Raw genomic sequence first — 25,217 nt, forward strand, 5'->3', positions numbered from 1 at the left:
CTTCACTGGAACTAATCTGCTGTCCTTCGGCTAATTCCCTGCTAATTGGGGGAAACTGCCTGCAGTGACCAGAACTTGAACTCCATGCCTGAGCTAAATTGCTTTCTTCTTGTTGTTTGTCAGGCTGGGAAAAACATTTTATGTGGATTGGATTTTAATTGTTGGCCTTTTGGGCTGGCCAGTTAGCTCAGTTGGTCTGAGCACAGCCTTGTAAGGTCAGGGGTTCAGATCCCCAAACCGGCCAGCCACCAAAAGAATAATAAAATTGTTGGCCTTTTAGTCACTTCTGGGTCATGTGGGGTTACAGGAAATGCAACTGGGCTGTAGGTTACAGCAAATGCAACTGGGCTGTGTGGAAATTCCAGCCCAGGATGGTCTTTTCTGCACCCTGCAGTTCTGTCACACTAACTGTTCTCCACTGTGTGGTTCCTGTGCTGACTAGAAGTCAGATCAGCTGCCTATGCTGTTCCCCGATATACCTCTGGTGGATTAGCTTCTCCCCTATAATCTAAATGTTTCCCATAGGGCAGGCCCTATGTGAGTCCCTCATGAAGACTTGCCTACCTCTGGTGATTCCTTCTTTCCTTTGACTGGGGTTCCTCCTTCCTATGCAGGTGCAGGGGAAGCTTGCAAGCAGCTTTGGTGGCCGGGAAAATGGGATGGTGCACTCCAAATTGATTTTTTCTGTTTTTTTTTTTTTTTTTTTTGCTTCCTTCCTTTCTTTTTTTCTCTTTGCTTTTCAGTTTGGGAAATTTCTTTTGTCATATCCTCAAGCCAAGAGACTCTTTCTTAGCTGTGTCCAGTCTGCTAATGAGTTCAATCAAAGCATGCTTCATTTATGTTACAGTGGTTTTTGTTTTTTAATTTAGCTTTTCTTGTTGATTCTTTCTAAGAATTTCTATCTCTCTGCTTACATTATCCATCTGTTCTAGCTTATTGTCTACTTTTTCCATTAAAGCCCTTAGCTTATTAGTCATAGTTTTTAAATTCCTGGTTTGGTAATTCTAACATTTCTGCCATACCTGACTCTGGCTATAGTGCTTGTTCACTCTCTTCAAAGTGTTTTTTAGCCTTTTAGTATGCCTTGTAATTTTTTGTTGAAAGGCAGACATGATGTACTGGGTAAAAGGAATTTTGCCTTTAGTAATATGGTAAGGTGTGGAGGAGGGAAAGTTTTCTATATTTTATGGTTAGGTCTCAGTTTTTTGCTGAGCTTGTCCCCATGGACTGTTAACTTTACTAGTGCTTCTCAGTTTGTTTTTCTTTTGTTCTCCCCCACCCCTTAGGTGGGACAATCTATGTTTTATGGTTAGGTCTCAGTTTTTTGCTGAGCTTGTCCCCATGGACTGTGAACTTTACTAGTGCTTCTCAGTTTGTTTTTCTTTTGTTCTCCCCCACCCCTTAGGTGGGACAGGATGTCTGGAGGGGACTGGAATTGTGTATTTCCCTTCTTCCACATGGAAGGCTAGAGGGGGCTGGAGTTGAGTATTTCCCTTTCCCCAGTCAGGTTAGACTCTGATAGCACCCCAATAGGTTAGACTCTTGTAAAGCAGTTTTTCTTGAGGATAGGGCTTGTTAAGAATATAATATTCTGGCATATTTCAAAATGGTTTCTTTTTTCTCCTTCCCCTGCTGGAAGCATTAGGTGATTCTTCTCTGATATTTACTGTGAACACCTGGTAGAACTCCTGGAGATAAAATTCACAAAAGTGTGGTGGTCCCACTATGACTGAGTCCCCTTGTAGGTTTTAACTCTGAGTGGTCCACTCTAAGCCGCCAGCAATTCACAAAGTTCAGTTCCAGTTTCTGCCCATGGAATCTCTATATCTGCCTGTCTGTATCTCCAGTTCTGAGGGCAATGGTTTGCTCTATGATCTGATTTCTCTGACAGATCTAGGAAGCATTGTTGATTTTTCAGCTTATTCAACTTTTTACTTGTTAGGGTGGAGTGGCAGCCTCTAAGCTCCTTACATGCCGGATCAGAAACCCGAAGTCTTCACTTAAATTGATTTTTACAATCCACGTAGGCGTTGTGACCACAGTTGGAAAACAGTTTTTATTTATTCATTCATTCGTTCATTCGTTCGTTTGTTCATTCATTCATTGCTAGTCAAGTGAAACAGTGGGTGTGAAGAGGGAACAATGAAATCTGTAACTGATTGTGCTCAATTAGTTGTAAACACCACTGCACTTATACCAGCCTGGAAAACAGTTTTCAATTATGTTGAGCTAACTTTAGCTAAGTGATAAAAAACTCTAATACAAAAGACTGCAAACTATATGATATCATTTATATGAAATTCTAGAAAAAAAAAATACAGTGACAGAAAGCAGATTGGTGTTTGCTTATAGTCCAGGGTCTGGGAAAGGGATTGACTGCAAATGGGAACAGGGACCTTTTTGGATGATGGGAATGTTCTATATTTTCATTGTGGTGATAGTTACATGATTATGTTCAATTGCCAAAGTCAGCCCCCAAAAACTTAAAATAGTTACATTTTATAATCTTAAAATTATACCTTAATGAAGCTACGGGGATTAAATGAAAAAACATCATCTGCTGGGGAAAAAAAAAAATGAAGCTAGAGGAAACTGTGTAGGGCTCAATAGAATGCCAATAGGTAAGACATTCTCATTTTGTTGTTTTTTGTTTTGTTTTCTGTTTTGTTTTGGCTGGCCGGTACAGGGATAGTAAGACATTAACATAAGGTTTAGTTGGTAAACAATCTTTCAATGGGTCATCGGCAAAGGACTTTTTAAGGAAACTTCCTAGAACCCACAATCAAGAAAACAAAATTATTTTTCTCCACAGGGTTAGAGTGAGATAGAATGTCACATGTGAGGCTTCCAGGGATCTTGTTGCTCTGATGCAGTAACACATGATCCAGCCATGGTCTCACAACTACCATAGCTGCGACTGATCCATAATTTGGGTTTTCCATTTGCTCACAACCCCAAATATCCTTTTCTTTTGCTAACTTTAATGCAGCTCCCTATTTTTGACTAAGACTCATTTGCTGCTGCAAAATGTGAGTTTTCTTCATGAAATGCAAAACATTTAATATCAAATGAAGGCAGTAGTAAAACTGAGACATCATGGAAGATTTTGATTTGCTACTGATGATATACAATTGAAACGTGACCACTGTATTTTATCTTTTAGGAACTGTGGAGTTTATTATGGACTCAAAGCACAATTTCTACTTCATGGAGATGAATACAAGGCTACAGGTGGAACATCCTGTTACGGAGATGATCACAGGAACTGACTTGGTGGAGTGGCAGCTTAGGGTAAAAATATTTGTTCTACTAAAGCTCAATCTTGAGAATAGGTTATTTTCTGGCCTACTAAAAGAGATGTCGCTTTGGACAGGGTTCAATTCTCAGTGGTTGTGACAACAGGAAAATGGGAGGTTAAAAGTGAAGCTACATTTGATGCTCTGACTTTATTGACACTTTAGGGACTCAGATTTCTAATCTGTCACTTACTTTCATTTCCCCTGAGTCTTAGAGCAGCCAGCAGGTGAGCTGCTGTCACTAAGTCTTGCTGGTGACCACGTCTCAAGGCCAAAGCCTTGTGATCTACCTAAGGCCACAGCATTCTGGGTCAGGCCATCATTGGATCTTAGATTAGAGGCAGGATAGATGCTAGCCAAGATGACATGACTAAGGCAGAGATGGAAATGAAGAGCCAATGGAATGGTCTAGACCAACAGAATGGTCGGTGTAAAGTTCTGATTTACAAACTATTGCTGGCCCATGAGTAAATGTTCATTCAGAGTAAATGTTTAGAAACTTTTACAGCATTTTGACATTGCTATGACATGTCTACTGTATTTTACAAAAATATAAATTTATAACTGTTCTTGTACCATGGATAGTTTGAGAAGTACTGGTATAAAATGGAAAAAAGCATTTTCCACAAAGCATATTCCTGCAAATATTAATAATAACTTAGTCTGTTTTTGTTTTCTTTATTGAAAATGACAGATTTTACCTCAGCCTTTTTTTTAACATGAAAAAAAATTTATTTATTTTTTTATTTTTTAAAAGATGACCGGTAAGGGGATCTTAACCCTTGACTTGGTGTTGTCAGCACCACGCTCACCCAGTGAGCGAACCGGCCATCCCTATATGGGATCCGAACCCGGGGCCTTGGTGTTATCAGCACCGCACTCTCCCGAGTGAGCCACGGGCTGGCCCACATGAAAAAAAAAAAAATTTTAAGGAGTATCAATATTTTTGATATCTGGAGGATTCTTCATTCTTTATATATCCTAAGTCTAAATTGTTTTCTCCATGCTGTGCTTCTGAAGTCTTGATTATTTTGATAATTTTGTATTTTCAGAACTTCTGTGGACAATAATATGATGGTCCTTTTGTTGGTTCTTTGGGTATGTTTGTTGGTTTTAATTGAGCCAGAAGATTCTTCTGAGCCTCTATAGCCTTGGGAGCTAATAAAAACCAGACACATCAGACTAGTAAGCATTAGGGAATGTCAGAAAAAAACTGTAGTAGATTTGGAAACTTCTGGAAAGAGTGCTTCTGTTTCTAAAATTCAAGGAAAAGGAAAATATTTTTTCTGAAGAAGTAAACCAAGAGTGTTTAGATTGTTGAAATCATGAAGGATAAAAGGTTTCAAGGATTAAGGAGAGAGAATGATTTTGGACATTAGGGAAATCAGCAGACATTTATTTCTGAAACTTAAGAAATTATAAGAGTTTGTCAGGTCTCTTCGGAAAGATCAGGCTTTTATCATCTGGGAAGGGACACTAGATCTTAAAGAAACTGCTGGCCTTGGTTTATACAGTTCAAGGCACTTTGGAGTCTGTCTTCCAAGCAGAGGTTAAATAATGGGACCCACCATTTGGTGAAACGATAGTTCAAGCTCCAGGACCCACCTCTAGAGTCAAAGCCTTCCTAGAAAGAGACTTCAGTGATTCAGGCATCCAGGGTTCAGGCTGCAGATGCAGATACTTGACAGTGTTCAGGGAAAGCTGGTGAAAATGTGCAAGGTTAGGGATTCCAAAGAGTCAGTGTCAAAGCCTGAGAGAACTTAGTGGCACAAATTTCCAAATACTTACAGGCATGGTTGGGGCCAGTCTCTTCTGGACTAAGATGGAAGCCAATCTCAGAAGAAAATAGACAGGCAAAGGCAAGCTATGTTTAAATGGAGCTATATAGTTAGAAAGAAGATCACATTTTAGAATACGGATACATGGCCATTCTTTTCCTTTTTTATTTTAAAACAAATAGAATTTTTAATTATATTTCATTATAAAAGATAAGAATGAAATGATAATAGCTGATATTTATATAGTGCTTAGTGTATGCCAGGCAATTTTCTCTGAAGCATGGAGAGATTAAGCAACTTGCGCAGCTCACAGAGTAAATATAGAGACAAAATTTGAACCCAGGCAATATGGCTGCAGAGTATATGGTTTGAAATACCATGCCATAAAGACATTCAATTTAGCAATTTTTCCTTTTGTTCTTAATTGCTGTGGTTCCTGATCTTTCTTATTTACAGATTCAAAGAAAAGAAACTTTTGCCTTTGTTTTATGCCTACATGTTTAGTTCAATGTCACGCTAAGTTGCTTAGAGTCTTTTTTCTTGTATCTATATTGCTTTATCAGGTTGTCATTTTCTCATGTTGGAGAAAAACTTGAAGAGGAGAATAAAGAGGGAAAGTAACAGCGAGTCTTCCCATAGCCTTTTCCAAGTTAGACTAGTTGAAGAGAGAGATCTGTTGTACTGGTACATAGTAGCCAAAATAGTAATAATTATAGTAGTGATAAACAATAATGATCATCTGTATCATGCAATACACATAAACATAATAAAATTGAAAAATTGTCATGTTGCCCTTTCTGTTTTGCTTTATCACTGACTTGCTAATGAAGATTACAATGTAGGATGACTACAGCTAGTCACACTTTTTCCATGCCTGTGAATGTAGTCTTAAACATCAACTACAATAATTTACTGTAAAAAAAGATTGATTTGGGAACTGAGTGCTAATGTTTCAAATGAAATCTGAGAATGTCATGCCAGTAAGAAACTTTGGTTTTGATTATATTGAACAAACACTGATTTTTTTTTTTTTTTTTGTCTTTTGTCTTTTTCTGTGTCCGGCAACGGATCGCAACCCTAGCAATTAGTTTGCTTTGTCCACTTAAAAATTACAACCAGTTATAATTAATAGGTTATTCCCAAACTGCATCTGTTTTTGAATCTATTTCTGTCTTGCCCATTACTCAAGTAGGTGGATAAAATAATAGCTTTTATTTGGCTGCACTGCAAAACCCAAATGTACATTTTTTAGAAAAAAAACAAGACCATCAGCTTACTAAATCTCGTAGCTACTGTGTTGGATTTTCATAAAAATCACTCTTCTATTACCAGATTGCAGCAGGAGAGAAGATTCCTTTGAGACAGGAAGAAATAACTCTGCAGGGCCATGCCTTTGAAGCTAGAATATACGCAGAAGATCCTAACAATAACTTCATGCCAGGAGCCGGACCATTAGTGCATCTCTCTACCCCTAGAGCAGACCTTTCCACTAGGATTGAAACTGGAGTACGGCAAGGTAAAGTGAAATAAAACAAAAAGTGTCACTCTTGTTAAATTTTAAGTGAATTATTTTTGGACAGAATCTTATCCCTGAGTCTTTTTTTTTTTTCTTTTTCTTTTAAGGATATGCTCATTTATTTGTTCAAATAACAAATACATAAACTGAATAACAGATGAATAACAAAATACTCTGTAGAAAGTAGGGCTTCAAATTTTCTAAAAAACTGGATTTGTAGAACTTATTAAAATTTACACATTTCATTTTATAATCTTTACAATTATTAGAAATAGCTCTCTAAAGTCTTCCAAAAGCATGCAAATATCAAGTTAATTTCAATGAGGAAGATGCATAAACTTTGCAAAGGCAAATTAATTTCTAAGCAAGTTGACAAGCCCACTTAATAAAAGGAAATCAAGAACAGAAATTAAATATCTAAGTTTAACAATGTAAATTACATTTAAAAATAAACAAAACAGATTATAAGCACAAGGGCACTTCAAAAAGTTCATGGAAAAATCGAATTGAAAGATAATTGAAATCTTCTCCTGAACCTTTTTGTTTGTTTCTCCTTTTTTTTTCTATAAAGGGCTAAGATCATAGAAAATGTGCTCTCTGACTACAATAACAGAAGGAAATTTAGAATGCTTACAAATGTGTGGAAATTAAACAATATTCTCCTAAATAAGCAATGGGCAAAAAGATAAATTACAGGGAAATTAGAGAGTACTTAGAGATAAAGATCAAAGTGCGACATATCAAAATTTATGGGTTGCAGAGTTCATGCAGTGTTTAGAACAAAATTTGTACTTGTAACACCTATATTAAAAATAAGAAAAATCTGAAATCAGTAATGTAAACTTCTACCAACAGAAAATAGAAGTAGAGCAAACTAAACCAAAAGCAAATATAAGTAGGAAATAACAAAGATTACAGCAGAAATATATAAAGTAGGGAGTTAAAAAACAATATCTCTATTCTCAAATCAACAGAACCAAAAGTTAATTCTTTAAAAAGATCAACAAAATTTGCAAACCTTTAGCTAGACTAACAAAGAAAAAAGAGAAGACCAAAATTACTAAAATCAGAAATAAAGTAGGGGCATTATTACATTGTTACTGTGGCTTTTTGTGGTGGTAAGATTTAGTTTCTTTCTCTTTCTCATTTGCAATTTTGTTCTACCTGTAGGTTTGGTTGTTTCCTGTGTATTTGTGATAGTGATTATCATTTTTCAGATTCCAGATGCAGGACTTCCTTGAGGATTTCTTGTAGGACTGTCATATGGTGGTGAACTCCTGTACTTTTTGTCAGTCTGGAAAATACAGTATTTTTCCCTCATTGCTGAAGGATAGCCTTGCTGTGTATGGTATTCTTGGCTGGCAGTTTTTTTCTTTCAGTATTTTGAATATATTATCCCATTTTCTTCTGGCCTGTCGAGTTTCTGTTAAGAAGTCTATTGTTAATCTGATGGGGCACCCTTATAAGTGACTTGACACTTTTCTCTGGCTGCTCTTAAGATTCTGTCTTTGTCTTTGAGCTTTACCAGTTTGATGATAATGTGTCTTGGAGAGGATCTTTTTGGGTTGAATCTGTTTGGGAATCTTTGACCCTCCTGGATCTGAAGGTCAATATCTCTCTCTATACCTGGGAAGTTTTCTGTTGTTTCCTTGAATAGGTTTTTCATGCCTTTTCCTTTTTCCTCCCCTCCTGGAACACCGATGATTCGAATGTTTGTGTGCTTTAGATTGTCTGCTAGCTCTCTTAGATTTTCTTCATTTTAAAAAATTCTTTTGTCTTTTTTCTTTTTTGCTTTCCTGGGTTATTTCAAAAAGACTAACTGCAAGGTCAGAAATTCTGTCTTCTTCTTGTTCTAGCCTGCTGCTTAAGCTCTTGGTTGTATTTTTTATTTTGTTGATTGAATCTTTCAGTTCCATGAGCTCTGCTACATTTGTCTTTTTTTAAGGTTTTAATCTCTTTGTAAATTTCCTCCTTCATGTCATAGATTTTTTTTCCTTGTTTCATTATGTTGTCTGAGTCTTCTTGTATCTCAGTGAGTTTCCTTACAATTGTTGCTAAGAATTCCTTTTCAGTCATTTCAAGGGTTTCCTGCTCTATAGGATCTGTATTTGAGAATTACTGTATTCTTTTGGTGTCATTATATTTTCTAAGCTTTTCATGTTTCTATTATCTCTACATTGATGCCTGGTCATCTGGTAGAGCAGTTGCTTCTTCTGTGACTTTGGAGTCAGCTTTGACGAGGGGGGCATCCTCTTTTTCTGGTTTCTGCTAGTGACTCTCATTGTGTCAATGCAGTTGAGTGTCCAGCAGGCCACCTTCGTGGTGGCTGTGGCTATTGTTGTGGTGTCAAGTCACGTTTTTGGCAGCCATGGCCATGGTGGGCCACTTGCATGGAAGTGGTGTTTTTGGCATGCTCTCTTGCCTGCATTTGGACACAGGATACTGCCCTCTGCTCCTTGCCTAGGACCCCAGGCATGCTCTCTTGCCTGCTTATCCCTGCATCTTATGGAAAACATGCCTACCCTGTTTTAAAATAAAGGATTTAATTGATTTCTCATTAACCTTTACTTTTTCCTTCTGGAATAGTTATTTTTAAGGAATACCTAGTATTTTAAATAATGCACTCTTGTTTTGAAATGGCAGCAGTATTTTGTCAAACCTAACCAAGAAATATTTTGTATGTACTGTTTTACTTTTTACTTTGCCTAGTTCCAAAAGTGATTTAAGATGACTGATATTTGCTATGATCAAGGCACTCTGTCTTCAAGGGACATAATTCAAGTTGGAGAATTAAGATATAAATTTAGTACAAGCTAAACAATAATAAAAGACATTAAATTACAATAAGAAGAAATGGTGTAAGAGCTATTACAGTTCAACAATGATTAATAACAATGGTCATATTTAACAATTACTTAGCTCTTCCTATGTACAGGTACTGTTCTAAGGGATTTCTCTATATGGGCCTCTTTAACAATGGAAATTACCCTTTGGGTATGCATTATTATCATCCCCATTTTCTAGATGAGGAAAGTAGAGCACAAAGGAGTTAAGTCAGTTGCCCAGAGCATGAACTCTTGGAGCCAATTTTTAGACCCCAGGCAGTATGGCTCCAGAGCCACACTCTGAGCCATCTCTTTCTACTGCCATCTTAATTTCAGTTGCCAGAATAAGTTATACAGTGATGGGATACAGCAATTCATAGGAATAAGAGGTTATATTAGGCTGACATAATCAGGATGGATTTTTAAGAGGAAGTCTGAAGTGGATTTTGGTAGGCAGATTTAATAGCATAATGAAGAGTAGAGAAAAGAGAATGTTAAAGGTGTGTCTGAAGAACAGTGAGAAAATATGTGGCCAGAGTAAAGAGTTTCAGAAGGTAAGTAATTCAAGAAGTGGCTGAAGACATAGATTGAGGGCAACTCATATAGCATCTTGAAAGCCAAAATTAGTATTAGGACCTCTTGATTTTAAATTGCAGATTTTGAGAGCTCTGGCTAATCCACAGCAAGATTTTTGGTAGTCAGTAAATCTTTTAACTTAGCAGAACATCATGCAGGGGGGTTGTAAGGATTAAGTGTGAAATGTACATAAACAAAATGTCTTGCTTATCATATTTTAATCCTTTAAGTTTTTTCTTTGAGAGGTTACTGTGGTTTTTCAATTTCAGGAGATGAAGTTTCAGTGCATTATGACCCCATGATTGCGAAGCTGGTCGTATGGGCTGCAGATCGCCAGGCGGCCTTGACAAAACTGAGGTACAGCCTTCGTCAGTACAATGTGAGTGATCCAGGGCCTTGTTAGTGACTCCAGTGCTTTTGGTCAGCACTTGACCTTGTCAGAGCCCTGGTCTTGTCAACCTATTTCCTTATTTCTACCAATTGCCCATATGTCACAAACAAATTCATTTCACATGGGAGTATTTTCCATGGGTCAGAATAGGGTTTAATGACTCCTTGATTTCAGTTAGAAAGGAAAGATTGCAGAAGTAAAACTATTAGTGTCCGTGTTATATTTCAGTGAAATCTTATGCGTTCTGTAGACAAGGCGAGCTACACAACTGTGGCCCATAGTCTGGCCATTTTTCTCCAAAGAAAAATAATTATATTCAGTTTTATCCATTTGATAGAGTTTATTATTTTTCTGTAGCACATTCATTTCCCTGGTGCAGAAAGTTCCATACCACATTGATTTAGCTTCATAGAAGGACTGATTAACTCATGATTTTCAAATTGTTATATGCTACTAATTTGACCAAACTTCTTGTCTCTGTGGCTTCAGCCACACTGCCCTCATTGCCATTTCTCAGACATACTCAGCATGGAGCCATGTGCTCCTTTCCTCTCTTCCAGAATGTTCTTCTCCTACATGATAGCAGGGCTCCCTGCTGCCCTGCTCACCTCCTCAATCTTTTCCTGGAATGCCACATTTAAAATTGGGCCCTTTGCTGTTCTCTATCCACTTAACCAGCCTTAGTTTTCTTCATAGCACATGACATTAGATTAGGTATTTGTTTGTGATATTGTTTCTGGTCTCCCTGGAATGTAAAATTTGTGAGGGATGAAACTTCATCTGCTGTTCCTCACTATGTCCCCAGTGCCTGGATCAGAGCCTGGCACCTAAAAGTGCTCAGTGCATGGCTATTAAATGAATGAAGGAATGGATGAATGAGTGAATGAATGAACCTGAGGCTCAGATTGCTGGTTTTACTTTTGATCCAGTTATTGGGTTGATTTGTGTTAATTTTTTACTGTACCTTTTTATTTTTATCTCAGTGTGAAATATTTGGATGTTAGTGTCAGAAGGATGCTCCTTTGACATTATTTAATCCTGTCCCCTCCCCAATTCTTCCCGCTATTTGCAGTCTTCCTATTTTGTGGGAGTGTTCTGAGTGGCAATTCTTCAGTGTCTTGCAAATGAATTTCATTTGTTTCTTAACATTTACCGTCCCTCTGACTTGAATCAGTTTAGTGTCTTCATACTACCTAGTGTAACACCATTTCCTACATCCTCTTTATCATATTAAAGTGTAGTTTTAAGTGTTAAGTCCAGATGAATAGTGATGTATAGTGGTAGTTAGGTGGGGCTTTTTTGTTTCCTTTTTCCCGTGAGTTGGCCTATGCCACATGGTACCTTAGTAGGTTTTTTATTTTTCCTAAGAGTTGTCCATAGTAGAAAATACTTAGAAAAAAGAACAGATGTCATATAAATGTTTTTCTGAATATGTTGTTTTCCCCACTCAATAGGAACTGGGGTTTTATTCTCTTCCTAGATTGTTGGCCTACACACCAACATTGACTTCTTACTCAGTCTGTCTGGCCACCCAGAGTTTGAAGCTGGGAATGTGCACACTGATTTCATCCCTCAACACCACAGGGAACTGTTGCCCATTCGGAAAGCTGCGGCCAAAGAGTTGTTATGCCAGGCAGCTCTGGGTCTCCTCCTCAAGGAGAAAGCTATGACCGATGCTTTCAAACTTCAGACACAAGGTATGGAATTCTTTTCTCTCTCCTGTTCTTGTCAAGTTTTATGAATCATCATTGAACATGCTTTTCTTTTGCTATGTCACTCATGTCTCCCTTTTCTTCTGTCAGTGATTGACACCATTCTTTGCAGATGTGTTTCTTAGTATGAAGGAGAGCTCTTCACATATCATGGATGCACCCATAAACACTATTTAACCCATTAAACATATTGCCTAACATTGTAGAAATGGGTCTCTTTTCAACAAAACATTAGTTCTTCCTGCATCCTGTGCTAATCTCTGTGACTTTTTTTTGTTTGCCACTCCTCGTGGCCTACTTTGTGCTATCCTCTGTATCTGCAGCAATGCCCTTGAACCCAGAGACTAAAGTCAGAACACTGGAGACTCAGACGACCCTGGGTTACCCATGAGTTACTGTTGAGTTACTTCTTCCTCTCTTTTTCGATCCTGTGTTTAAATTTCTCTCTAACTAGAGGCTTAGGTACTTCATAGTATCACAGAATCTGAGCAGAGGAAGGACCATGGCAGGAACTTATCCTGGCTGCCACATTCCTACATTCCTGCTTCAGCATCCCCACTGAGTTGTTGCCCAACCTCTCTCTAATACCTCAGGAAACTGAAAATTCATTACCTCATGAGGTAGCTTATTATAGTTTCAGTCAACTCTCCACTAGAAAGTTCTTCCCTCTAAATAGATTCAAAATCTGAGCTCTCCTAAACTTGCTCTATAATATTTACTTAGGCTAACTCTGACCTTTGAAGCAAACAGAATTTTAAAAAGCTAATACTTTTATCTCTTATTATTATTAGGATTATTATACTATATTATCCCAAACTATTATAGGATCCTATTAGTAGGGTCTTTTAATTTCTAGATTCACTCAAGATGGTTCTTTAGGAGATTTGTGCTCTATGCTCATTTTATCTTTTTACATTACATGAAAATGCATCCCATGTGGTATTCCTGAGCCTGAACTTAATGTTTTTAGAATGAACTGTCCTCTTACTTTCACCTTCCTTTTTAAAGTGTATATATAACTGGTACAGATATGAACTTCAGAATAAATTGCTTCAGCTATGCTGTAGCTCCTGGATATTGTCTTAAGAATGTAAGCTCAAATGCCTACGGGGGGGGCCGGCCCGGTGGCGCACTGGAGAGTGCGTCGCTTGGGAGCGTGGCGGCGCTCCCGCCGAGGGTTCGGATCCCATGTGGAGACCGGTTCCCGCTCACTGGCTGAGCGAGGTGTGGGCGCAACACCGAGGGTTGCGATCCCGTTGCCAGTCCCCAGTACGGGCGCAACACTGAGGGTAGCGATCCCGTTACCAGTTAGTAAAAAAGACAAAAAGGAAAAAAAAATGCCTACAGGGGCGAGACCAGTAATAGAAAAGTAAAAGAGATCAGGTGAAAGAAAACTGAGTGGTAGAGATGTTGGTGAACTGCCATGCATTTGCCCTATCCAAAGCGGGCGACCATTGTGCACTCTATGCCATTGGAGGATGAGAGTTTAGGTGGCAAATATTCTGATTTTTCAAGAAAAGCTGGGTTTTTCATATGAAGTTTCCTGAAATGTAAATGAAAATATCTAACTAAAATTTAAAACAATAAGAACAAAGAAAATACGTTTGAGCTGCCAATTTAGGGTCGTGTTTTATGTTGGTTTTTTTTTGGAGGCTATAATTTTAGTAGGCTTGTATTCATAAATGTATTGTTCAATTTTAAATTTTTTCTAGATCAATTCTCTCCATTTTCATCTAGCAATGGAAGAAGACTGAATATGTTTTACACCAGAAATATAACTCTTAAAGATGGTAAAAACAGTAAGTAATCTTTCATTAAAAGATAAATGAGTCATAGAAATATATCACATTAACCTGAAAAAGAGAATTCAGCCTAGTCATGACCAGTCAATTATATATTTTTTAATGCCTAGTTTAAACATTGGAAGGAAATATGCCCAAAATTATAGAATTGATTGGTAGAGTTAATGGTATTTATTTTTCTTCTTTACACTTTTTCTTCTAAAAATATGTCATAAAACATACTCATACATAGCAAAAAAACTGAAATGAAATTTGCCAAAATGTTAGCAAGGTTGGGTGATGGCATTTGAGGTAGTCTCTTTTTCCATGTTTCTTTGCACTTTGCTTTTCTTTGAAGTTTTTCTGCAGTGAGAGTCTATTACTTTTAAATAAGAAAAACAATATCAAACACTGTCAGGGAGGGCGAATTACTCATTGCTCAGGAAGTGTTTTGGGTGTTTCAGGTGCAAGAGGGTCAGTAAAGAGCTATAATTTCTTAAGAGCCTTATCACACGTAAATTTTTATCTTTACAACAACTTAATGAGGAGTCACTATTATACTCACCTATGGATGATGAAATTGAGGCACAGAAATGAAGTAACTTACTCAAGCCTAGTAGGTGGCAGAGCCAGGATTGACACTAACTCTTTTTGACATTGACTCCCATGCTATTTCCACCACTTTTCCAATGGAAAATTGATTTTTGACTGCAAGCTAATTTGAGTAGGCTCAGGTTTGGGACAGATTTATTTTAACTGAAGTCAGAAGAGACTGATACCTAAGCCAGAAGGCAGTTTATAAGTTTATGGCTGCAGCAATGTACCAGAGAGACCAGAATCCTGGAATAGTTGGTGACTATATCCCTTCTGCTGCAGGACAGTTTGCATGAGAAGCCAGAGGGCACAGAGTCAGAGCTAAGAATGCTGGATAATGTTGAATGTGAGGTATCATTGAACTGTGACAGCTCCATTATAAAAATGTATCTGCTAGATAGAGCAGAATCCTCTTGCCATCTGAACACAGTACCCTCTTCCCTGGACAGAGTAGGATCTTCTTTACCTTGACACTGTGTAGGCATTCTTTGTTCATAGATGTCAATTGGATTACAGCCGTGTAGTTATTTTTTTAATCCTGAGCCTAGATGGTTATTACCTTAAGTGCTTTGGGTATATCTCCAAGCCATCATAAAGAAAGTTTGCAAACATCAGTAGCATTCTGCAAATGACTAACCCATCCATTTTATGCTGATGTGTTTGCTCATTTTATCTTAAAAATCTTATATTCTGCAAATGACTAACCCATCCATTTTATGCTGATGTGTTTGCTCATTTTATCTTAAAAAACAGCCTCCAAAATCTGGGAGTATCTTACTCTAGACTCCTATATGAAGCGTACAAGTACCAAAAGCAGTAAAGTTTTAGTGGCCTGTCCAACCTAAACAGAATTACATGTGTGATTGTAATTCAGATTAGCCAACTGTGTTATTTGGCATGGATCTTCACTAAAGCACTGAGCAGTGTTTTGAACTGTGCTGCATTTTTTGGAATTAAAAAAAGTTTTAATTAAAAGATAAATAAATGAATAATTGAAAAGCCAACACGATTGCTGTTTACTGAACCTTTTGGCGATATTCTATTAAAATAATCCGGGTCTGTATGTCACAGCTTTCAGAAATGTTATGGTGTGTCTAAAAAAATGCTAATCAGCAGTGACCATGGTTGAATAAAAGAGTGCACCAAATAGGAAACCTAAGAGCCCAGAAGCATTCATGAATCTAAAGTAGAACCAACTTTTAGTGATCTCAGTGAGAATAACCAAGTATTTTAAATGTCCAGGGCATGTCAACTTTATAAATTACTTATCTCTCTGAACCAAGGCCGAAGTTTAGAGAGATTAGTAATTTTCCAAAAGCCACATCAAAAGTAATTGGTGGAGCTAGGATTTGAGCCCACCCTCTAGGGTACATATGCTTACCTGATAGTGCACCAAGCTAAACTTCCATACATTATTAAATATAGAAGAGGATAGTTAAGATTCTCTTCTGGGAGACAAGAGGTATTTAGGGGAGGGAGAAACAAGTTCAGTTACTGTATAATAATAGAAAAGAATTTAGAGTTTTTCTGGCATTGTCTTTCCTATGATTCTACTGGCATTCATGTCAGTTAAATACTTTTCATATTTTGTAAATTGAAGGAAAACTAGTCTGATGTATTTGGAGGCATTTTCTCCTAAGGAGGGTTAAAGCACGTTGACAAGATACAGGGTGGAGAAGTTTCATTCATTCATACATTCAGTACAAAGTTTTTGAAAAAACAGGTATGCTGAATGATTTAGAGAAGAAAAAAAAAAATGTCTTTGTCACTGTTTTTTTCTCTCAAGGAATTTACCACTTGGAAATGTGTGTGTTGGGAAAATGGATGGCATAGTGGTTAATAGTGCAGGCCCTGGAGTTTATGTACTTTAGTATTTGACATTTGTGAACATTTTTATTTTTGTAATTTTTAAAAATAACTGATAAAGAAGAAAATCACTCTGTCATAAACAGGATGAGGGGAGAATCATAATGGTGGTTTATATGCAGAAGTCTAAATGTTCAGAGAGAGAGAGAATTCATTCTGCTAAGGCAGCCTCTTGCCAAGGACAGTAAGCATGATGTGAACAGGAGTGGGATTTCAGTGGATGGCTGGGACCAGCAACATAGTACAGGAGGAACATGAGCAAAGAGGCACAGTGGTAGGAAAGCCAGAGGCATGTATGGGGAATAGTAATTGGTCAATTTTCCCATTTGGTTTGAGCATAGGGCTATCTGAGTAGAGGAATGGTAGGAAATAAGACCAAGATTGGAGTCCTCAATCCCTGGCCGACTATTTTGAATGTCATGGAATGTGCTAGGAAGTATCAGCTGAAGGGTTGACACAGAAAGCAGGAAGACCTCGGAGGATCTCCTTGGAGTCACCAGGCCTGAGACAGTTGGCCCTGAGTGAGGGTAGAGCAATGGGAATGGAAAAGAAGAGATGCATAGGATAAGTCTTCAGAGCGAGGAGTTTGGCAGCTTTGTGGTAACTATTGGATGTGGAAAGCAAAGGAGGATGGGGTGAGGAAAACAGGTTTTAGACCTGGATGACCAGGAGAATAACTGGGCCAGTCATGGAGCTCAGAGGTCAGGAGGGGAAGCAAAGAGGAAGGGGAAGATGATTTGTTGGACGCACCATGTTTATTTTAAGGTGCCAGTGGAGCATCCAGCTGGGAAAGACTAATCAGAGTTCTGGAGAAGGAAGTTCAGGGCTGAAAACAGATTGGATGTGGCACATCAAAATGATGGTTGAAGTGTCCGGAGTCAATGAGATGACTTTGACCTATATACTCTACTCCACAAAACCATTGCGTTCCATCACCTAGGATAGTCTTCAGCCAATTCTGTGTTTATGTAATAACATGAATAATTTCTTATATTTGTATAGTCTGTTGCAGTTTACAAAGCACTTTATTTAACCATGGTGATATTCTCATACCCAGAAAATCAAGGCTCAGCAATTTAGTGACTTAGTAAGATCACAGAGGTGATCAGATGGCAGATTTGGGTCTTAAACCAGAACTTCTCTTTACTCGTTCATTGCATTTTTTACTATAACACTGCAGCCTTTTTTGTTGAAGGAAAAGTATGTAAAATATCCTACAACCTTAAACTATCTAAAACTCATTTTAAAAAAGAAAAGTTTGAATTTCACCTTTATTGAAATCTGCCTGACAGATACTTTTCTAAAAAGCCTTTATTTCCAGGGAGTTAAAAGATGTCGATATTACTTTGAACAGCTGGTTATCTTTAGGTTGAAAGTAAGATTTTTGACATCTCAGTTGTTGAATAAATGAATGCTTTCTCATTTTTCTTCAATTTTTCCCTCTTTTCCATAAAGATGTAGCGATAGCTGTAACATATAACCATGATGGGTCATATATCATGCAGGTAAGCCTTATTGGTTTTGTTCCACAGCCCAGAGCTAAATCTGATCTCTGTCACACCAAATAAGGTCTTTTTTCACTCTCCAGTTTCTCTTAAGCCTTTGACTATTATGAGTGTAGTTAGGAGATGTCATGTGCTTTTATTTCAGACCAGTTTGGCGAAATTACCCCCTATATAGTACTGATTGTTTTACTCAGTTTGTCTGTGTTATCTTAAGAATAAAAACTTGGTAAAAAGTAATGCTCTTGAATTGGACACCTAAAAAGCCCCTAAAATATGTGCATGTATTTATATCAAAAGCAGCAGTTCCCAAATTTTTGGTCTCAGGAGCACTATGCACTCTTAAAAATTATTGAGAATTCCCCTTCCCCCAAGTGCTTTTGTTTGTGTTAGTTACATCTATTGATATTTACCATTTAGAAAACTTAACTTAGAAAATTTTATTCTTTATTTTTATTTTTTGGCAGCTGGCTGGTACCGGGATTGAACCCTGGACCTTGGTGTTAGCAGCACCTCACCCTAACCAACTGAACTAATTAGCCATCCCTATTTTTTTACTATATTTTAACTGTGGTAAAGTACACAAAACATAAACTTTATCATTTTAACCGTGTTTAAGTGTACAGCTCAGTGGCATTAAGTACATTCACATTGTTGTGCAGCTATCACCACCATCCATCTCTGGAACTTTTCTCATCTTTTGAAAATGAAATTCTTTAGACAATAGTACCCCATTCTCTACACCCCCATTACCTCTAAGAAACACCATTCTACTTTCTGTCTCTATGAATTTGACTACTGTAGGTACCTGATAATAAGTGGAATAATTTAGTAGTTGACCTTTTGTGACTGGCTTATTTCATTTAGCATAATGTCTTCAAGATTCTTCCATATTGTAGCATGTGTCAGAATTTCCTTCCTTTTTAAGACTGAATAATACTCTATTGTATGTATATATCACGTTTTCTTTATCCAGTCATCTGTCAATGGAAACTTGCGTTGTTTCCAACTTTTGACTATTGTGAATAATGCTGCTTTGCACATAGGTGTACAAGCATCTCTTTGAGACCCTGTTTTCAATTCTTTGGGGTATACTAGTATTTTCAGAAGTGAAATTGTTAGAACATAGTATAGAAATTCTATTTTTAAATTTTGGGAAACCACCATACTGTTTTCCCATTTGGGGGGGGGGAGGGTTGTGGCTGGCCAGTACTGGGATCTGATCTCGTGACCTTGGTGTTATGAGGCTGCACTGTAACCAGCTAAGCTAGCTGACCAGCCATACTGTCTTTCAAAGCAGATGCACCATTTTGGTTTCTTACCAATGGTGCACAAGGTTTCCAATTTCTCTGCATCCTCTACTTTTGTTTTTTTAATAGCCATTCTAATGGGTGTGAAGTAGTGTTGTATCTCATTGTTTCTTTGATTTGCATTTCCATAATGACTAATGATGTTGACCATCTTTTCATTTGCTTATTGGCCCTCTGTATATCTTTTGGAGAAATGTCTATTCAAGTTCTTTGCCTATTTTTTAATCCAGTTGTTTTGTTGTTGTTCAGTTATAGGATAAACTGAGAAAAATTTAAAACCTAAGGTTATACAAGTGCACATTCCATTAGCCATTAGAGCAATAACCTTATCATATGTCCAGTAGTCTCCAGAAAATTCTACTGTGTACTTCTGAGAGAATGAGGGTAAAAAAGGCCCATAATATCTTCATCTTATGTAAGTTTGACAATACCCCTAAAAAGGTGTTGGAGACCCCAAGGGGTCCATAGATCAAACTTTGAGAACCTCTAGTGTAAAGTTAGTGATAGCCCTCAATTTAAAGTGCATTATTCACCCAAATTCTAGTAGTGAGGTACAAATTCAGGGAATAGAATAAATCACTTTTAATGTGGGCTAAGAGATTTCAAATCCTGCATAATGAGTTTATCAATGATATGCATTAGATCTCCCGACATTTTGAGACACGTTGGTTTTCTTCCTCTGAGATTCAGAAAAACCATGGGAGGTCTACCTACTTTAGTATATCAGAGTTGTAATTCACATTGGTGCCTCTGGTTTGAGGACCCTTTCTTGTCCCTTGGTAACTGGTAGAGTAAATTGCTGATTTGTTCTAATTTGCTCATGGATCTACATTCACAAGCTTAGAATGTGCTTTGTTGAATCTTTTTTGTTGTTGTTGGCTGGCTGGTATGGGGATCCAAACCTCTGACCTTGGTGTTACAACTATGCTTTAACTAACTGAGCTCACCAGCCAGCCCCTTTTTTGAATCTTTAAACAAAACTGTTTATAATCTAACCTTTATGTCCTAAGAATTTCACAAACATTCAATGGCTGTTTCAGTAGGTTACAAAGCAGAGTAAAATGTCATATTTAACTTAGGATAGATGAGAACCAATGTATAAATATTGCAGTGTGACCTATTTCACCTTAGCCTACACAATACATTTGAAAAGAATAGCCACAGGACTTCTACACTAATATCACTAACATCATAGAAATTGAAATGAAAAATATATAGAGGAGATTTAAATTGATTTTCTCATAAGTGAGTGTGTATGTGAGAAAATGTTCTTTAAAACAGAAAGGTTCCATGTCCTTTTATCAGCTTCCTTGAAACATAGCGTGAAATCTGTTCTTTGGCACATGGTCCCTTAGAGTGAGAAAATTGTGGTCAATATCTAGCTAATTTATCTTCTTAAATCATAACTGAAACCCATGAATGGGATCTACATGTTGATGAAATAAAAGAGATAACCATCTAATTATGTGGTTCTGGCTTTTTTCATTGCTGATTTTGGCATATGAAAACTAAATTTGACTTTGGGTATACATAAATTAGTACTAACTTGTAATATACTCGAATGAATTTTAATAATTTTGCTTAATTTGATTTGTAGTTTTATTTTACATTTTTATTGCTATCCTTTCAGTTCTTAAATAAACATTTATTATAGCATTATGGTGCTATCCATATATTATACAACTAATTTTTTTTCTTTTAATTATCTTATTGATGTTTCTATCTAAAGTATCTTGGTTAGGAATTTTAAGGGAAAAGTTCCTACATGGCTTTTTTAAAAAAAATATTTCATATGTTACCTTCTGAAACTACTAATAGTGAAGAATTGATTCTGATTTTGTTGATTCTGTAGGGTTGTTCATTTATTTTAAAGATCTTATTTTTCTCTTTTTTTCAGATTGAAGATAAAATTTTCCAAGTTCTTGGTGATCTTTGTAGTGAGGGAGATTGTACTTACCTGAAGTGTTCTGTTAATGGAGTTGCTAGTAAAGCTAAGCTAATTATCCTGGAAAACACTATTTACCTATTTTCCATGGTAATGTCTTTTCTTTATAATATAACTCAGGGTTTGGGAGAAGATTGCTTAACCAGAGGCATTTCACTGGAAGAGATTAGAAAGATCCCACTTCATTTGACCACTGCTGTGACCTTTTTTCCTTCAGTTTCCCTTTCTACTCTGTGTTTCTTTGCCACATTCCTGCCTTTTCTAGTTCTCCATTCACCCCTTTTGTTCACACAGACTCTCACTGATAGACATGTACCCGTTTTCTTCCTTGAATTCTGAAACAAGCCCTTACACTCTCCGTGTCAGAGAGTGTCTGACTCAGTGGGTGGTGTTCTGTCAGGGGGAGGTGTTCTCTTGGGGCTTTGATGCCTCAACACTTTTCCCCAACCACCATCCTCCTGACACTTGGAGTCCTGGTGATTTTGAAGAGGTGACTACTGGGAAAGAAGTCTGTTGGCCAGATATTCCTTGTGGGGAAAGTGGACAGGAGGAAGGCAGATGGGATTCGTGGTGGTCTCTTGGCAGTCAAGGGATAGTCGAGGCAGGCTTTGGATGGTTTGGGTTAGGTGTCTGCTGCCCATTGAGTCCTTAATGTTCTGCCTGGGTAGAAGGAGAATGGATTATGAAATATACTATGGCCTCTTTGGAGTCTTCTTACATTTGTGAACCAGCTTATAGATCACAGTGCTTTCTGATAAGATGTCTTTCGTATTCTAGTAATTAAACTACTGTATATGGAGTCGATCCCACTGTACCAGGCATTCCTTTCCATAGTTAGTTATGCTGTAACAATATGATGGTAGAGGCAGTGTGATATAGAGTAGTGAAGAGCATGAGTTCTGGAATATGAAGCTGCTTTGGTTCAAATCCTGGCCCTGCCACTTAGCAGCTGTGTGACCTTGGGCCGTTAAACTCTCTGGGCTTCCGTTTCCCCATCTATAAACAAGAATAATAACTGTATCTACCTCAGAGGTGTTGTGACGATTAATGGCATAGTATATATAAATGTTAAGAACAGTTCCTGGCATAGACTAAGCACTTGATAGTGGGGATGCTACTAATAATGGCTTGTGGACAGTGGCTATCTGTTACCTAAAGTTATATGCTTTAAAGATTTTAATCCCCTGTGTGGTCCGTATACTGTTAGTCCTTTGTAATGGGAAACCAAGACAGAGAGGGGTTCAGTAACTTGCTCAGGGTCATAAAGCTAGGTTAGACTAATATTATAAGGTCATAATAACTAGAATAGACATAATGATGACTAATACTTAACAAATAGCTAGAAAGTAATCATTACCTCGGGTATATTAGTAAAAATGCAGCAATAGGGTCTTGATTCCATTTTCAGTTTGTTTTCTATTTATAGGAAGGAAGTATTGAGATTGACATTCCAGTCCCCAAATACTTGTCTTCAGTGAGCTCAGAAGGAACTCCCGGAGGTGCCATAGCTCCTATGACTGGAACCATTGAAAAGGTAACCATGTAACATCTGTAGAATTATGTCCAATAAGGCCTAATAAATGTCTTTGTTGAACTTTGTCATGTATATTCTTTTCCATCTCTAAGTCTTCCTTGTTAGAAAGCATCTATTTCAAGAAAACAAAAGGATTTATTATAGATTCAAGGTCTGTATCACAGTCTTCAATGAAAATACTCATTAACCTAATTCATGATTTTAAAAACTGCTGCTTTTGAAGGTGGGAATTTACATCAAAGTACAAATATTCCATTTTTTTAATGATTAAAATAGAGCATTCACCACGCATTAACCAAAAAGGCTAAATTTTGTTAAACTTAATGGCAAGCACTTTTGTTATGAGATAATGACATTTTCTCTAATGTGCATAATCATACCTACATTAAAATAAAATTTGAAAGGCTGGTATTGGTGAAGAACAAAGTAATTTGGTGTTCAATACAGTATATATTGAGTTGAGAACTCTGCTGTCTTGGTCCGTTTAGGGTGCTATAACAGAACACCATAGTGTGGGTGGCTTCTAAACAACATAAATTTATTTCTTAAAGTTCTGGAGACTGGGAAATCCAGGATCAAGACACTACCAGATTTGGTGTCTGATGAGAATCCACCTCCTGGTTTCATAAACAGCCATCTTCTTGCTGTGTCCTCACTTGGTGGAAGGGGCCAGGAACTTCTCTTGGACCTCTTTTTTTTTAAGGGCACTAATCCCATTTATGAGGGTGGAGCTCTCATGACCTAATCACCTCCCAAAGGTCCACAACCAAATACCTTTACCTTGAGAGTTTAGATTTCAACATATAAATTTTGGGGAAGCACAGACATTCAGACCACAGCACATACTTATATAACTTCAAATGGGGATAAATCAGCAAGCTCCTTTTATATGCTACTTGAATACAGTAAAGTCTCCTCAAATGCATTTAAGTCATAAAAACTCAACTGTATATTATTGGTACCAAAAAAAGAAGAAGGAGAAGGAGAAGAAAATAACTACTTAAATAGTGTGGGTGATTTCACCCACCATTCACCTCTGGAAATATTTGCTCCCAAAATGAGTATGAGCTAGGAGACATGGATCTGCCTTTAGCTTGTTCATTTCAGTTCCTGCAAGCCTGTCATAGTGTGGGCATCCCTGCACAGGGCGTTAGTCTTACGTTTAAAGATGGATATTTTCCCCCTAACTGGCCTCTAAACCTAGGCCATTGATTTAATTGAACTCTGCTAAAGTATCACCCAGGAGTGGATGATTTCCACAGGATGATTTCCCAGGAGTGGGGCTTTCAAGGGTGTTTCCCACTTTTCACAATTTTGGCTCTGCACACTGACTTTAGAACCTAACTCCACTGTGTGATGTTTCCGAAAACTCCCTAGTAATCATGTTAACCAAAAGGAAGTGAGACTATATGGGATATATGAGTTCATTTATGCATATAAAAAGGAAAATAAAAATATTTTTCTGGAGTTTCTAATAAGTTTAATTCTCTCATGTGAAGATCATCTACACACTTGCTACACAGGGCCCTGAAGACTTGAAACACTATCCTAGACAACCACCAAAACTAGAAAATCAGTCAAGAACCTCATCTTCTACCCTGTCTGTGGTGAAGATATTTAAGTATATTTGTCCTTCCCTGTTGGTGATGTGTCTTGTTTGTATGTTCATGAAAAAAACAAAAGGATACCAAGGTAGATAAATTGTATTCCTTTGGTTCAAGCAAAGCTAGATGGATTGGAGAGTGGGACAGTGGACTAAGCAGTGCTGCCCACTGACAGCAGTGCCGGCCCCTCCAGATTGACCTGAAAGTCTCTGATTTGCACCAGTACATTTGTCTTTAGCAGACAGCACAACCACGTAGACTCATACTTCTGCCCTGTAAGTTTACATACCGACTCTGTGGACCACAAAGGACCCAAGTGTTTTTAAGTATTGACCTCTCCCTCTGAATGTCTAGGTGTTTGTGAAAGCTGGAGACAAAGTAAAAGCTGGAGATTCTCTAATGGTTATGATCGCCATGAAGATGGAGGTAAGTGAAGTCACAAATTCATTGCCAAGTACACTTTGGAAGCTACTGTAACTAATTGCTCCTTTGCCTTATTCAGTAAGTTAACACCACTGTAAATATTAAGAGCCATGGATTGACTAAGCATTAATTATAGGAAACAAAACCAAATCATCCTTCTTATAAAGACATTTTCATTTTTAATTTTGTGAAATTGCACCTGTCACTTCTGATTTTGAAATTAAGGAAATTGTCACTAACTTGGAATCAGGCAATAACCGCACTGCATGTTAACTCTTGGTATTTTCTAAGGCTGAACTTAGGGTGCCAAGCATCAGTATGAAAGTGGAAACCTCACTTTAGCTCTTTCAGTTTTTAGATAGTTGGAAATTGTAGGTCAGTGGTTCTTAGCCCTGGCTGAATATTACAGTCACCTGGGGAGCTTTTAAAAACTACTTCCCCAGACCAGTTGCAATGGCATCTCCAGGAGTAGGACCCAAGAATCAGTACTTTTTTTTTTTTTTCCTTTTTGTCTTTTTTACTGACTGGCAACGGGATCGCAACCCTCGGTGTTGCGCCCCCACC

The 25,217-nt window shown here is 37.5% G+C and overlaps 1 protein-coding gene across 1 annotated transcript in view; it reads left to right on the forward strand.

The window, feature by feature from the left end:
• The window catches only part of MCCC1 (methylcrotonoyl-CoA carboxylase 1 (alpha)), a 62,267-nt gene extending 37,560 nt beyond the window's left edge, over nucleotides 1–24,707 (forward strand). Inside the window, exons 10-18 of the mRNA XM_008572234.1 lie at nucleotides 3,164–3,291; nucleotides 6,407–6,590; nucleotides 10,261–10,370; nucleotides 11,863–12,079; nucleotides 13,807–13,893; nucleotides 17,791–17,840; nucleotides 21,045–21,182; nucleotides 22,519–22,626; nucleotides 24,585–24,707. Coding sequence (XP_008570456.1) covers nucleotides 3,164–3,291; nucleotides 6,407–6,590; nucleotides 10,261–10,370; nucleotides 11,863–12,079; nucleotides 13,807–13,893; nucleotides 17,791–17,840; nucleotides 21,045–21,182; nucleotides 22,519–22,626; nucleotides 24,585–24,707 — 1,145 coding nt within the window. The remainder of the gene's footprint in view (nucleotides 1–3,163; nucleotides 3,292–6,406; nucleotides 6,591–10,260; nucleotides 10,371–11,862; nucleotides 12,080–13,806; nucleotides 13,894–17,790; nucleotides 17,841–21,044; nucleotides 21,183–22,518; nucleotides 22,627–24,584) is intronic.
• The last annotated feature ends 510 nt before the right edge of the window (nucleotides 24,708–25,217 follow it).

This window comes from Galeopterus variegatus, unplaced genomic scaffold (genome assembly GCF_000696425.1).
Source record: "Galeopterus variegatus unplaced genomic scaffold, G_variegatus-3.0.2 Scaffold766, whole genome shotgun sequence".
NCBI classification, from domain to species: Eukaryota; Metazoa; Chordata; class Mammalia; order Dermoptera; family Cynocephalidae; genus Galeopterus; species Galeopterus variegatus.